We start from the raw sequence: 13,711 nt of genomic DNA, 5'->3' as shown, positions 1-13,711 counted from the left end.
ATAAATGGTCCTAACCAAAACTATTAAAATTCTTCAGTTTTTAAATATGTTACTCCTAAATAACTTAAACGATAACCCTTAATTTACAAAATGTAAAAAAAAAAATGCAGATGTTCAACATATTCTAATGGAATAAGTTACTTTCCAATTTATGAAGAAATCTATCATTGCCAAATTTCCCTGTCAGGATTTGGAAGCAAATCATTCTTTCTCTGTTCAATGTTAGTTCGGGTGAAGTTACTTTCCAAGTTTCTTTTCTAATCAGCAATCTGTTTGTGGTTGTTCTCAAAAAGTGAAACAGGGTCAGATCTGGTTAGTGCTTAAATGGGATATATTAGTACCAGGCAATCTCAACTGTAGGTGATTGTACACAGAAATGTAAGGGATTATGTCTACAGAACAGGAGGATTTATTTTAATTAATTTCTCCGCTTTTATTTCTGCTCTGCCACGTAATGCCATGGAAGGGACTCTTCAATAAGATTAGCATCATTCAGATTTAGTATTTATTTGCCTGGAGAGTTGAAGCGTATCCTAGGAGAAGGAAGTGTCCTGCTGCTAAGCAAGCAACAGATTTTGCGTGAAGTCATCAGTCCTTGAAATGGACGCAGAGGAAAAAATAGCTATCTCTTGTGAATTATAAACAAGTACATTTGACTGAAGCTTGCTAATGAGTATGCTACAAGGGCACAAATGGTTACTCGGGGGTTTTGTAAGTCCGCGAAGGGTGCAAAAGTGGATTGAGACATCTTGTCCAGCTTCTTTTATTAAATTTCAGCCACAGTCAATGTTGTGACCTAGACTCAGTTAGTCATTGCAGGACACAATTAGTCTCAAACAAAACTATTTTATTATAACAGCTGGGAATTACTTCATTCCCAGCTTAGTTCAAATTAATTCCAAAACAAGTCCTTCAGAAAAAGTCTTTCGGGCTTATCACAAACCTTTATCTTCTTTGGCAAAGCCCCACAAAGTTCAGAAACAAGAGACGCCAAGTGGAAAACAGATTTAGCAATGTTGCTTTCCTACAAAGAGCCCAAGAGCCTTTGCTGCTCTTTTAAACCTTCTGGGAGGGGCCAATCATCTCCTGGCCTTACTCCCGAGTGGTCCTTTTTGCTTTAGCTGCTCTTGCCTTCTGGCAGCTCTGTGCATGCATGCACTAGGAACAGGCTCCTCCTGTTCCTTTGCCTCTTGGCTGTCCGCCTCTGGAGGCTCCGGAGTCTGCACATCACTCCCAGATGGCCCTAGCCCCATCTCTGCCTTCGATGCAGAGCCCTCGTCCGGGCGTTCCCCAGACTCTAGAACTGGCCCATGGTCCTCCCCAGCCTCCTCACTGTCCGACTCCGCTGCTAGCTCCATGGGCAGGACCACAACAGTCAATCACACTATGGTTCTAGGCATCTACTATTCTTCCTCAAAGGTTGGCCGAGACCTTCCTTCCTTCCTTTCCTCCCTCCCATTTTAAAGTCTTTCTGATGTAGTTCTACAGTCATGGGAAGATGCCCCCACTTCCCATTTAAATCTGCTATGCTCTCCTTCCTGACAAAGCTCAGCATTAGAGTGCGCACCTTCCTTTCCCCATTTGTATGTGCAAATTCAGGGTGCTAAGGGTAACAAGACAGGAAGGCCTTAAGGTAAGAGGCCCTTGGAAAACTTTACATTTGCTGAGAAGATCACAAGTTGATAAATTTAATGAAAACAAATCAGATTCCAACATAACTTCACTTATCCTGCTATAAGATCACATTTCCTTACCTGCTCCTTAACATTGGAAAGATCCAATGTGTAGTTCAGAGCTGTTTTGGCAGCCTTGTATGGCTCCCAGGCTTCTCCCAGATTGACTGATATTCCCATGTAAATGCTAATAACCTGCAAACAGAAGCCAAAACAAAGTCCCTGAAAACTTCATTTATGGGGAAAGAAAAGCATCAACACGTCACAAAACAGATTTATGTGTAGTTGGCTGCAGAGATGGCTAATCATGGTTGCAGTATTAGCTATGATGGCTATACATGGCTTTAGAGATGGTTAACCATGGTTATGCATGTGGTTAGCCATGGTTGGGGGTGTGACTAGTTATGGTTGTGGATGTGATTAGCCATGGTTGTGGAGGCAGTTTAGTGGCTCTCTGGCAGATATCATTTTAAAACTAGTGGAAAATCAATGCTGGACACGGTTTTAAGTTTAGTTATGGCTATGGCTATGGCTATCCATGATTGTGAAGACAGTTATCTGTGATTATGTGGCCAGTTAGCCATGGTTGTGGAGACAGCTTAGTGGCTCTCTGGCAGGCAAAATTTTAAGTTTAATAGAGAACAAGGGTGCTTGGTCTAACTATAGTGGGAAAACTTAACTGGTTCAAAACTGCAACAATCCCAGAATTAATTAAATGTAAAAGGCCCAGTGGACTCTCAGATCTCTAGACCTGGATTCTGAATGGGTAAAGGGGAGAATGGAATTGTCCTCACTGGCTTTGCCTGGCTCTCTTGTATTCACACCAAGGATCTGAAATGACAATGAAGCGAAAACTTATGGGCAGCCTTGGGAGTGGGGTCGGCAAATGAGGAAAAATTACCACACAAACAGCATTGTCATACACTTAGATCAGACATCAAGACTCAGGGATGCAACGGCAGCATTGGCCGGATGACCTTATGTGTCTTAATTTGAGCATCCCTGAAATTTATAATGTAATGTAATGTAAATGTAAATGTAAATGTAATGTAATGTAATGTAAATGTAATGTAATGTAAAGTATAATATAATATAATATAATATAATATAATATAATATAATATAATATAATATAATATAATATAATATAATATAATATAATATAATATAATATAATACAATACAATATAATAATATAATATTTATTTATTTATTTATTTTTACAGATTTCTATACCGCCCTTCTCCTTTCGGACTCAGGGCGGTGAACAGCCAAGATAAAAAACATTTATACACAAAAGTTAAAATAGATTTAAAATAATTAAATAAATTTGACCCGTAATTTAAAACATTTCAATTAAAATCCATATCAAATTTTAAAACCAACCATAAAATCAGGACAGCCCAGCTAACTGAAAAAATAGGTTTTTTAGGGCCAGATGAAAAGTCCGGAGATCACTCGTATCTCTGGGGGTAGATTGTTCCAGAGGGTAGGTGCCACCACAGAGAAGGCTCTCCCGCTGGGGGTCGCCAGCCGACGTTGTCTGGCCGACGGCACCCTGAGGAGGCCCTCTCTGTGGGAGCGAACTGGCCGGTGGGAGGCAATTGGTGGCAGAAGGCGGTCCCGTAAGTACCCCGGCCCTAAGCCATGGAGCTTATATATAATATAATATAATAAATATAATATAATATAATAAATATAATATAATATAATATAATATAATATAATATAATATAATATAATATGTAGAGTAGAATAGAATAGAATAGAATAGAATAGAATATATAATAATGGAATGGAATGGAATGGAATAGAATAGCTTTATTTGGCCAAGCGTGATTAAACACACAAGGAATTTGTCTGGTGCAGAAGTTTTCAGTGTACATGAAAAACAACAGAATCATCACCATCGTATCAATAAGAGTAGTAGTAAAGAAGATAATAAGATAATAATATAGCCATACTACATGGGTAAATATAAATACTTATCAGACAATACTGTGAGGATTAAGTGTTTAGCAGTGTGTTGGCAGGAGGGAAAAAATCTGTCCCTGTTTTGGCATGCAATGCCCTACAGCAGCGTCCCGAGGGGAGGAGGTGAAACAGTTTATGTCCAGGATGTGAGATGCTGAGGCAACTCAATCATTAATAGCAGCATTAACAATATATTTACCCAGTTGTCTGGAAAATATTTATCTACTATTTCTCTCATCTTTGCTTGTTGGGTGTGAAGGATGGAGGGGTCGAAGTAAAGTGTCACGTACAACATGGCTGCCTGGGTCGCCAGAGCTGTGCTACGATGTTCTGGCAGTGGATATGCAGAAACCTGAGAAGGGAACAGAGTGAAAGGGCACCTTATGAGCCTGCTGGCTATTTTCCTACTTCTTCCTCTACCCTGGGCCTTTTTCCAGCCTAACTTACCTGGTTGTAGATATCATCTGACCTCAAGCGGCCAATCACCATGCTGATGAATATTTTGTTGATGGGCACCCTGCTGAAGTAACTCTCGGGATAGTTTGCGGGCCTTTTTGCTCCAATTTGACTCGAATACCCTGTGCTCCGAAGCAGCTTACATATATCATCCATATTGGAGTCAGCAGAGCGAGCAGCACTGGATGGGACATGACACGCACACGTCACCAATGGAGGATCTTATCAAAGTACAAGTAGTCCTTGACTTATGACCGGTCATTTAGCGACTGTGCAAAATTATGATGGATCCTGAAAAAGCTACTTATGACCCGAATTTAGAGTTCCGACATCCACTCCCACCTTGCAGTCACATGATTGCATTTTAGGTGCTTGGCAAACAGCTTACATTTACAGCCATTTGCTGTGCCCACAATCTAAAATATTTTTGAAAGAAACTAGCATTTACTTTAGAATGCCTTGGTAAGGCCACACTTGGAATATTGCATTCAGTTTTGGTCGCCACGATGTAAAAAAGATGTTGAGACTCTAGAAAGAGTACAGAGAAGAGCAACAAAGATGATTAGGGGACTGGAGGCTAAAACATATGAAGAAGGGTTGCAGGAACTGGGTATGTCTAGTTTAGTGAAAAGAAGGACTAGGGGAAACATGATAGAGTGTTCCAATATCTCAGGGGCTGCCACAAAGAAGAGGGAGTCAAACTATTCTTCAAAGCACTTGAAGGTAGAACAAGACGCAAAGGGTAGAAACTAATCAAGGAGAGAAGCAATTTAGAACTAAGGAGAAATTTCCTGACAGTTAGAACAATTAATAAGTGGAACAACCTGCCTGCAGAAGTTGTGAATGCTCCAACACTAGAAATTTTTAAGAAGAAGTTGGATAACCATTTGTCTGAAGTGGTGTAGGATTTCCTGCCTGGGCAAGGGGTTGGACTAAAAGACCTCCAAGGTCCCTTCCAACTCTGTTATTCTATTCTATTCTACTTCCAGCTTCCAGCAAAAATTGCCCCATGTTGAACAATTGTTCATTAATGGCTACGGCATTTGCTTAATGGCCACTACAAAAAAGATAATAAAAATCAGATTCAGTCACATGGGGACCCACTTTCTGACCGTCACAACTTAAGACCAAAATTGTGGGCTCCATTACAATTGTAAATTGAGAATTACCAGTACAGTAAAAAGGATAAATTTGAAAATCCTTTGATTTCATAGGTACATCCTAATCCGTTTTTTGGTAGCAATATGAAAACAGTTTTTCTCTCTTGTTCCAGGATATTTTTTTTCAAATTCTCAGTTTGGCTTTGAGCCCTGGTATTTCCTGAATGTCTTTCATGGAAGCACTAGCCAGACCAGACTCTACTTATCTTCCCAGGTCAGAAAGACTGGCTCAATTTTGCAATCAATGGCATCAATGAGAAAGTGGCAACTTTAAGATGAGTGAACTCCAGAATTTCCCTGCCAGCCATGCTAGCTGGGGAATTCTGGGAGATGAAGTTCACACATTTTAAATCTTTGAAAGTTGAGAAACATTGGAGAGAGACTTTCCTTTAAAGGCGTTGCAAATGTTTCTTAAAACAAGTATATTGATGCAATCAATATACAGTAGTGGCCAAAATTGTGGAAACCTTTTGGGAAAAGTGTATTTTCTAAAACTAGCTAATGACATCACTTTTTTTTGGAGTAGTACCATAAAATTATATAGCAATGGAAAGATAATTTAATCAAGAATGTAATGCAATAACTTTTATGAAGGATTTGCTATTAGAATAGCAGTTACAGTAGAAAGAAGAAAAGTGAAACATATAGAAAAAACGAGACATACAAAAATGATCGCCATAGAAAAAATGAGATATACAAATATTATCACCATGTCAGTTAATACTTAGTTGGGTAACCTTTAGCATGAATTACGGCCTTACAACGTCTTCCCATGGAGTGAACCAAGTCTTTTAGTTCTGCAGCTGTTATAATGTGAAACCAAGATTGAATGATTGCTTTTATTAACTGGGTTTTATTTATTTATTTTTAATTTGATTTATATGCCGCCCTTCTCCGGAGACTCAGGGCGGCTTACAATGCGTTAAGCAATAGCCTTCATACTTTTGTATATTTTTATACAAAGTCAGCTTATTGCCCCCACAATCTGGGCCCTCATTTTACCTACCTTAGAAAGGATGGAAGGCTGAGTCAACCTTGAGCCTGGTGAGATTTGAACTTGCAGTAATTGCAGGCAGCTGATGTTAATAACTGTTAATAACAGTGCTTTAGTCTGCCGCGCCACCAGGCTCCTATTGCTGGGTCGCTTCTGACTAACAAGTTTCTTTAGTCGGCTCCATAGATTTTCAATTGGGTTTAAGGTCTGGGCTATTCCCAGGCCATTCCAGCAGTGGAATATGATTATTTTGAATCTCCAAAAAAAAAAAAGTGGTGTTATTAGCCATCAAACCTCAAAAATACACTTTTCCCAAAAAGGTTTCCAATTTTGGCCACTAATGTAATGGTTGAGTTTGAATGAAATAATCAGCCACAAAATAGCCAATTGATCATATCCTGAATCAGAGATATTATACCTGTATCGATAATAGGAAACCAGCATTCTCTCCCGGACTTCGCCTTCAATTTTCTGATCAATGACAAGGAGCATGACACCATACAAATAAAGGGCTTCACACTGCAGCAAACAAGACAGACAGACAGAGAAATTCATAGTTAAAACTGCAAGGATATTAAGCAAAGTGTGTGATTTCCTGTTACATCAAACTCATTTATTACAGTGTTCTCCATCATAGAAATTTTGTGATGTGTTTAATAACAATTTTCTAATTCTTCAGTGAAAGCAGTTTGGTGTAGTGGTGAAGGCATCAGGTTAGAAACCAGGAGGTGAAAAGATTAAAATATCTAAAGAACAAAATACAGTAAATAAATATTGCTACATGGTTAGAGTAAATTTACCAATAGCTGTTTTCCATCCTCATTCAGCAGCACTGTTTCCAGAGTTTGCTGAATATAAATGCCTTCATTGAGATCATCCAGGTATCTAGAAACAATAAGAATGAAATATAAATATAAATCTTCTGCAGAGGTGGATGTTAGCAAAAACTCCTGTTTATATACAGATTTATTCCCTTCTTTAATTGGGCTTCCAAACCCTTTGACATAAATTCTTTCCAAAGTTCCTTTGCATCCAAAAGAATAAAAAGCTGATGCAGTCGAAGAGAAGGAAGAGCTATAAAACTCATTATTTGGCTGTCATTTATGGCTTTATATCCAAAGGATCTCCATGAATTTTATTTAGTTATATGGCATGTTAAGAATTGTTGATCACTATCAAACTATCTTGGGAGAAGTGTCTCTTAATCACACAGTATTTAAATCATTCCTTGATACAGTGTCTTTCTCTTTACAGGTAGTCCTCACTTAATGATCATTCGTTTAGCAACTGTTTGAAGTAATACAACAGAATACAACAGACACCTTCAAAAGCTACTTATGACACAGTTCTGGAGTTTTGATGGCTGCGCACATCCCCATGGTCACCTAACTGCGTTATGAGAGTAGTTATAATGTGTTAAAATGAGTATAAGATGCACCTTTTTCCCCCCAAAAAGAGGGTGAAAATCTGGGTGCGTCTTATACTCCAAATGTAGCTCCGCCCAGCCTCTCAAACGGAGGTTTCAGAGGCTGAAAAAAGCCTCAGAAATGAAGCTTCAGAAAAAAAGCCTCCGAACAGAGCTTCAGAAAAAAAAGCCTCTGAAAGGAAGCTTCAGAAAAAAACCCTCTGAAACAGAGCCTCTGTTTCAGAGGCTTTCAGAGGCAGAAAAAATAGTTTTTGCTGAAACAGAGTTTCAGAAGTTTCAGAAGCTGGAAAAAAAGCAAGGCACAGAGTTCACAACCAACAAACCTATTGCTAAAATTCATCTCTGGGAACAGCTGATTGGGCGTCTTATACACCGAAAAATATGGTAATTGCAGTGTTGCATAGTAACATAACAATTTATGGGGGTTTTTTTAGCGTTTTTGACTTCCAATTAAAAAATATCCATTGGAACATTGATTTGTTTCCACAACTATGGTGTTTGATTAAAGAGTGCCCTAAAAAAGTCATAAAATCAATTCCAGTCATATGGGTGCCTCAATTTATGACCATCATGACTTACAACAGAAATTCCAGACTCCATTGCAGTTGTTAAATTGAAGATTACCTGTACTAAAGTATATTACAAGTTAAAAAAAGACTTACTAATGTCAAAATTTAATGTCACATTTTTACATCAGTATCTTATTAGGTCTATCATATAACAGAAACATTGAAGAAAACTCTGAAATGGCATCTGCATACATTCTCTTATACCTTTTTCCCCTAATTTGATTATTTACTTAATTCACGTTTCAAATCTGATAAATATATCATGTCTGGTAATCCTGGACAATTAATCTGAGATCATGCCATCTTCTTCCCCAATTTTTAAAATATTCTGTCTCAAACATTTTGCTCCAAATATGAGTGAATTCATATTTACAAATTCTGAGTGTTGTATGTGTGTGGAATTCTGCTGTGTTTCTGTTGTGTTCTGAAAAAATCTGAAATCTAAGCAACAATGACTTAATGATATTTCACATAATTCCACGCTATTTCCTTGGCTGTAATACAAATTCTGTTCCAAATGAGTTGCTGCTATTTCAATTGCATGTTCAATTGCTTACCTGTTTAAATCAACAATATATTTATGAACACTTTGGAAAGCCAAATAAAATCTGGTCAAAATTTCTATGTTGTTTTCACGAAATTCATCATCTAAATCTTGCAGTTCAGGTTTGGCTTCTAGCTTCCCTTCACACAATTCAGGCCCCTAAAATGGGGGGAAAATCAGGAACAGAATTAGTATGTTTGGGATAGAACACTAATCATTTAATACTTCATTCATTAGCATCTGGCAAAACTGAAATTAACTTTAAAGAATGCTTCAGTACAGCACAATTCTTACTTTGAAGTAGCTGAAATCAAATATGATATCTCCATATTTTTGTTGATCGGCTTTGTCTTTGAGGCGGAATACAGGCGGGACAAACTCAGACAGTCTCAGCAATTCAGCAATGATAGCATTTCCACAAGACACAATCCGAAGAACGGCTTGTCCACAATGATTATTTTCCGCTAAGAAGTCCAACATGGCGAAGAGGAAGAAGGTAGTATTTTTTCAGTGCAGGTTTATATAGTCGTCAAAATTATCTAAAGAAAAATCCTTTGCAATTCCTCCATTACATTCCTGAAAAAGTCATTAACCACAGAAAGAACATTTTAATGTTGTTTTTTCATCCTACAATTTTATTATTATTATTATTATTATTATTATTTCAAACTGAAGGTTGAATTTTGCAACAGCATTTTTACTGCAGAAGATAATTTAAAAGTTCTATTTGGAAATAAATGTAGACCTCAGGATACCGCAGTTTGTGACAAGGATTTAAAGATTTATCCAGATTTTCTTGTTACAAAACCAGAAACATTCCTGTGTTATATTCCTATGTTGAGTGATGGTATAACACAAAATGTCTGCTTAATACAATCATTAATAATGAATAGAATTATTAAAATGAGATTATTGATGAAGTCAAATAGAACCTTCAGGTGCCAGGCTAATATATCTTGGAGAAACCAAATGCTACATAATTAAAAAAAAAAAAAACCATTATGCTCTCATGTGACTTACTTTCACAAAAACATGCAGCTTTCATGAAAATGAATCAGAGCAGGAAGCTAGAAACATTTTGGCAATATGCCGAGTTTTTAAAGAATTAAGAGTAGCCACATAATTTTGAATTTGAAAACCATTCTGATTAAAAAACAATTGGATGGTCAGGGTGAATTGCAATTGTTTTCAACAGGAGAGGAAAACAAATTCCCATTTTCAGTATAAACATCTTTAAAATGAATAAAAATGTTGTCTATGAACTCAGGAATTTCTTTTGCACAAGTGGACATCAGTTAGGCGATTCAGCTTCCTTGCTATCATTTTAAAACTTCTCTTTTAAGCTGATATTTATGTTCCACATTTTCACTCTTGGAGATCACAGCACACTTGTAAAGTAGGCCAGACTGACAATGACAACTGAGCTGGGGAATCTACCACTGGGCCCCAAAATGACTTTGCCTTCCATGTTTAATTAACAACTAATTTAATTTAATTAACATTATTGATTAGGCCCTTTATTAAAGGCCAGGCAGAATTATAAACACTCACGCTTATAGTTCTTTTTATAGCTTTTTAAACTGCTTTTAATTGCATTTTAATGCTTTGAATGTAGCTAAACTGTGTTATATTATTAAATTAGGCAGACTTTGACGGCCCATGGATGACTTCACTAAACTGTAATGTACTATTATGTCTTGTTCTGTTCTGTTGCCTTTTATTTTAATGTTTTAATTTTTTTTAATTCTGGCTTGTAATAAAAAAAGTGACCGATTAACGCTTCTGCTTCTCAATTGTATCGATTGCTTGGTTTTTCTTAGCTAAACCCTGCACACTGCCCAAACTCCCATATGTGAGACGGGCAGCTGTATAAATTTAATAAATAAATACATTTTTCTCCCCCAAGAGGCATCGAACTGCGCTTCGGTATTATGGCATTACCGAGAATAACACTCAATATTTGATCATGAATTAACAAATTTTCCGTACAGGACTTACTTTCTCCTCCCCTCTTCCTGCAGAGAGGAAGAAGAAGAGATGGACGGAGACGTCTTTCTCTTTGGCTCCCCTTGTAGCAGACCCGCGAGTCAGGTCAGGACCCTGCGGGGTGCACGCAGCTCGTCAGAACGGGTGTAAAGTTGAGTGCAAGGCGAAAAACAGCCAGCAAAGAGAAGAAACCGAGCTGGAAACCTATGCCAGGCTGCAAACGGCCATCAAGACTAGGCAGGGCCGGGAGACCTTCCCTTCATTTTATGTCACATGAGGGTTTGCGCGATCATGTGAACAGGCGCCGGCGTATGAGAAGCCTCGCCGCCCTTCCGAGTCGGTCCCGCCTTCTCTTGCAAAGCATCTGAGCGAAGATTCAAAATAAGAGAAAATAAAGAGGGTCTTTTTCCCCTTCCCCGAGGAAACAGGTAAGGTGGGGTGTGGGGTGTGTGTGTGTGGGGGGGAAAGGGATGCTTAGAGTAACCGCTGGAGAAATAATTGCATCCAACACCCGTGCTCGATCCGCGTCCCGGATGAACCCGTTTCTTGCATTCACACGAATGCTTTTCCATTCCCCCAGCTAGCAAAAGGGCTGCCTTTGCCCAGGACTCGGCTTCCGTGCAAACTTGGGGAGCTTTTCTGACTGTGTGTGGATGCAGTCATGGTTTTAGGCGTATTGTGCGAACGGAGCCAAGTTTTTTTTTTTTTTTAATGGAAAGAAAGCGGGGAGAGAGAGAGAGAGGTTTCATTTCTGAAAAGATGCTGCTGTGTGGAAATCTGGGAGTTGAAGTCCACACAACTGAAAGTTGCCTAGTTTGAAAAAATAAAATTGATTTATATCTCGCTTTTCAACAGGTTCCCTGATGTGTTTGGTTGAGTTCTAGCTCACCTCGGCTTTCCAAATTGTTATTTTTACTTTTCATAATCATAATCATAAGTTTATTTGTCAAGCATTTATTATTTATTGATTGATTGATTGATTGGTTCGATTTATATGTCAAGCATATATAAGATAACACGTAAAAGTATAAACATAATTTGAATACATGAAAAGAGTAAGAGTAAAAAGGAATATTAGGACAGGGACGGTAAGCACGCTGGTGCACTTATGCACGCCCCTTACAGATCTCTTAGGAATGGGGTGAGGTCAACAGTAGACAGTTTAAAGTTTTGGGGGTTTGGGGAAGAAACTACAGAGTCAGGTAGTGCATTCCAGGCATTGACCACTCTGTTACTGAAGTCATATTTTCTGCAATCAAGTTTGTTGGCAAGTGTTTTTTTTTTTCTTTAACCACACAATCAAGTCCTTGTTTTGTCGTTGGCCAAGCAAAGAAAACATAAGCATGCTGCTACGTCCCAGTAAGAATAATTCATAATCATTCAAGAGCTATATGGGATCAAGCCGGCATTCTGGGTTAAAGACGAATGAAATAGACATTTATGAGAAGCCACAATCTCAGGTCTATATCCAGGTATTATAAAAGTGGACCCCATAGCTAGGTTCATTTCTGGTGCTGAAACATACGGTATTTGGTTTTGGTTTGGCATGATTGCCAATCAAATCTCTGGTTTAGCATGATGTGAATCCCAGGTACATTATTGTGCTTCATTCAACAGGTGGGAAAGAAAAGATCTCAATTTTAAGCGATCTTGTGTACACACTGGTGTAGCATCTCAAGAACAGTGCGAAGTTGCTGGTGCTTACCATCGTCTGAGATAGTTCTGGAGTCTAGCCTAGGGGAATTTTTTTGGTGGTCTAACCCTATGTGAGAATGACCTTGGGAGACTGATGCTGTCTGAGGAATGGTTAGATAATAGGAATAATTTCAAAAAGGAATAGAAGGGAAGGGAAGGAACAGAAGAGTTGAGTTGGAAGGGACCTTGGAAGTCCAACCCTGCTTAGGCAGGAAACCTTATATCATTTCAGACAGATGGTAGTCCAATCTCTTCTTAAAAACTTCCAGTGTTGGAGCATTCACAACTTCTGGAGGCAAGTTGTTCCAGTGATTAATTGTTCTGTCAGGAAATATCTCCTTAGTTCTAGGTTGCTTCTCTCCTTGATTAGCTTCCATCCATAGTTTCTTGTCTTGCGCTCAGGTTCTTTGGAGGATAGCTTGACTCCCTCTTCTTTGTAGCAAACCCTGAGATATTGGAACATTGCTATCATGTCACTCCTAGTCCTTATTTTCATTAAAGATAAGAGAGAGCATAGCCCACAGTTATATCGTGGGTGGAGCAAGAAGAAACCCTTCCTAGTATTTCAGAATATAAAATAGATGGTGGGAGACTTGTACTTTCAGACTTGCATGATTGTCTTAATGTAAGTCTTACAATAATTGAATTACCTTATGTAGCCCTATTCCCGGTATAGTCTACCTGGTAAAGCTGACATAATCTGGCTATATCATGCATAGCGTGCAAGATTAATCGAATGCTGCCACCTGGTGAGACTTATTCAGTAAGCAATAGTTAGATCAGGGCTTAGGGTGTCATTGTTTAAATATACAGGTCCTGCTAAATTGCAGTGACATCTGTTGGACTCATTGTTGCTATAGAAACTAAGTCCTGACCCTTCACAAACATAGCTTAGTGTGGTATCTGATATGTCAGTATTTTCCATAAACTAACCAATGATGAAACAAACAGTCAGAATGAACAAGTAAAAAATTAGCTGCAGTTAAAATTATATGAGAGCAATAACATCATGGTATGCTTACAGCAACAGTAAAAATGGCACTTGTACTCCTATAAAATCCTAAATCTAGAATTGCCCAAGTTAGGGTTGGATGTTATTATTATTATTAAATGTACAGGTAGTCCTTGACTTACAACAGTTAGCTTAGTGACAGTTCAAAGTTACTACGACACTGAAAAAAGTGACTTATGACCATTTTTCACACTTATGACCATTGCAGCAATCCCATGGTCA

At 38.3% G+C, this 13,711-nt stretch overlaps 2 protein-coding genes across 3 annotated transcripts in view; one reads left to right on the top strand and one right to left on the bottom strand.

Moving 5' to 3' along the window:
• WASHC5 (WASH complex subunit 5) overlaps positions 1-11,002 on the bottom strand; it is a 41,936-nt gene extending 30,934 nt beyond the window's left edge. Inside the window, exons 1-8 of one of the 2 annotated variants that reach the window (XM_070940332.1) lie at positions 10,795-11,002; positions 9,091-9,372; positions 8,810-8,955; positions 7,058-7,142; positions 6,676-6,776; positions 4,095-4,284; positions 3,847-3,999; positions 1,755-1,868 (exon numbers count right to left, since the gene is read on the bottom strand). In XM_070940332.1, the coding sequence (XP_070796433.1) occupies positions 1,755-1,868; positions 3,847-3,999; positions 4,095-4,284; positions 6,676-6,776; positions 7,058-7,142; positions 8,810-8,955; positions 9,091-9,276 (975 nt within the window). In that variant the 5' untranslated portion in view covers positions 9,277-9,372; positions 10,795-11,002. Of the gene's footprint in view, positions 1-1,754; positions 1,869-3,846; positions 4,000-4,094; positions 4,285-6,675; positions 6,777-7,057; positions 7,143-8,809; positions 8,956-9,090; positions 9,373-10,794 lie in introns of those variants that run through there. The other variant, XM_070940334.1, reaches the window with a different exon arrangement.
• A 120-nt stretch (positions 11,003-11,122) lies between these two features.
• NSMCE2 (NSE2 (MMS21) homolog, SMC5-SMC6 complex SUMO ligase) overlaps positions 11,123-13,711 on the top strand; it is a 243,427-nt gene continuing 240,838 nt past the window's right edge. Inside the window, exon 1 of the mRNA XM_070942023.1 lies at positions 11,123-11,210. The gene's annotated coding sequence lies outside the window, so the exon portion shown is untranslated. The remainder of the gene's footprint in view (positions 11,211-13,711) is intronic.

The sequence above is a fragment of the Pituophis catenifer genome, unplaced genomic scaffold (assembly GCF_029215685.1).
Source record: "Pituophis catenifer annectens isolate HBS135680 unplaced genomic scaffold, rPitCat1.0.hap2 SCAF_3, whole genome shotgun sequence".
Classification (NCBI taxonomy): Eukaryota; Metazoa; Chordata; class Lepidosauria; order Squamata; family Colubridae; genus Pituophis; species Pituophis catenifer.
Note: the sequence above shows the minus strand (reverse complement) of the source record. Positions and strands in the feature narration are given on the sequence as shown.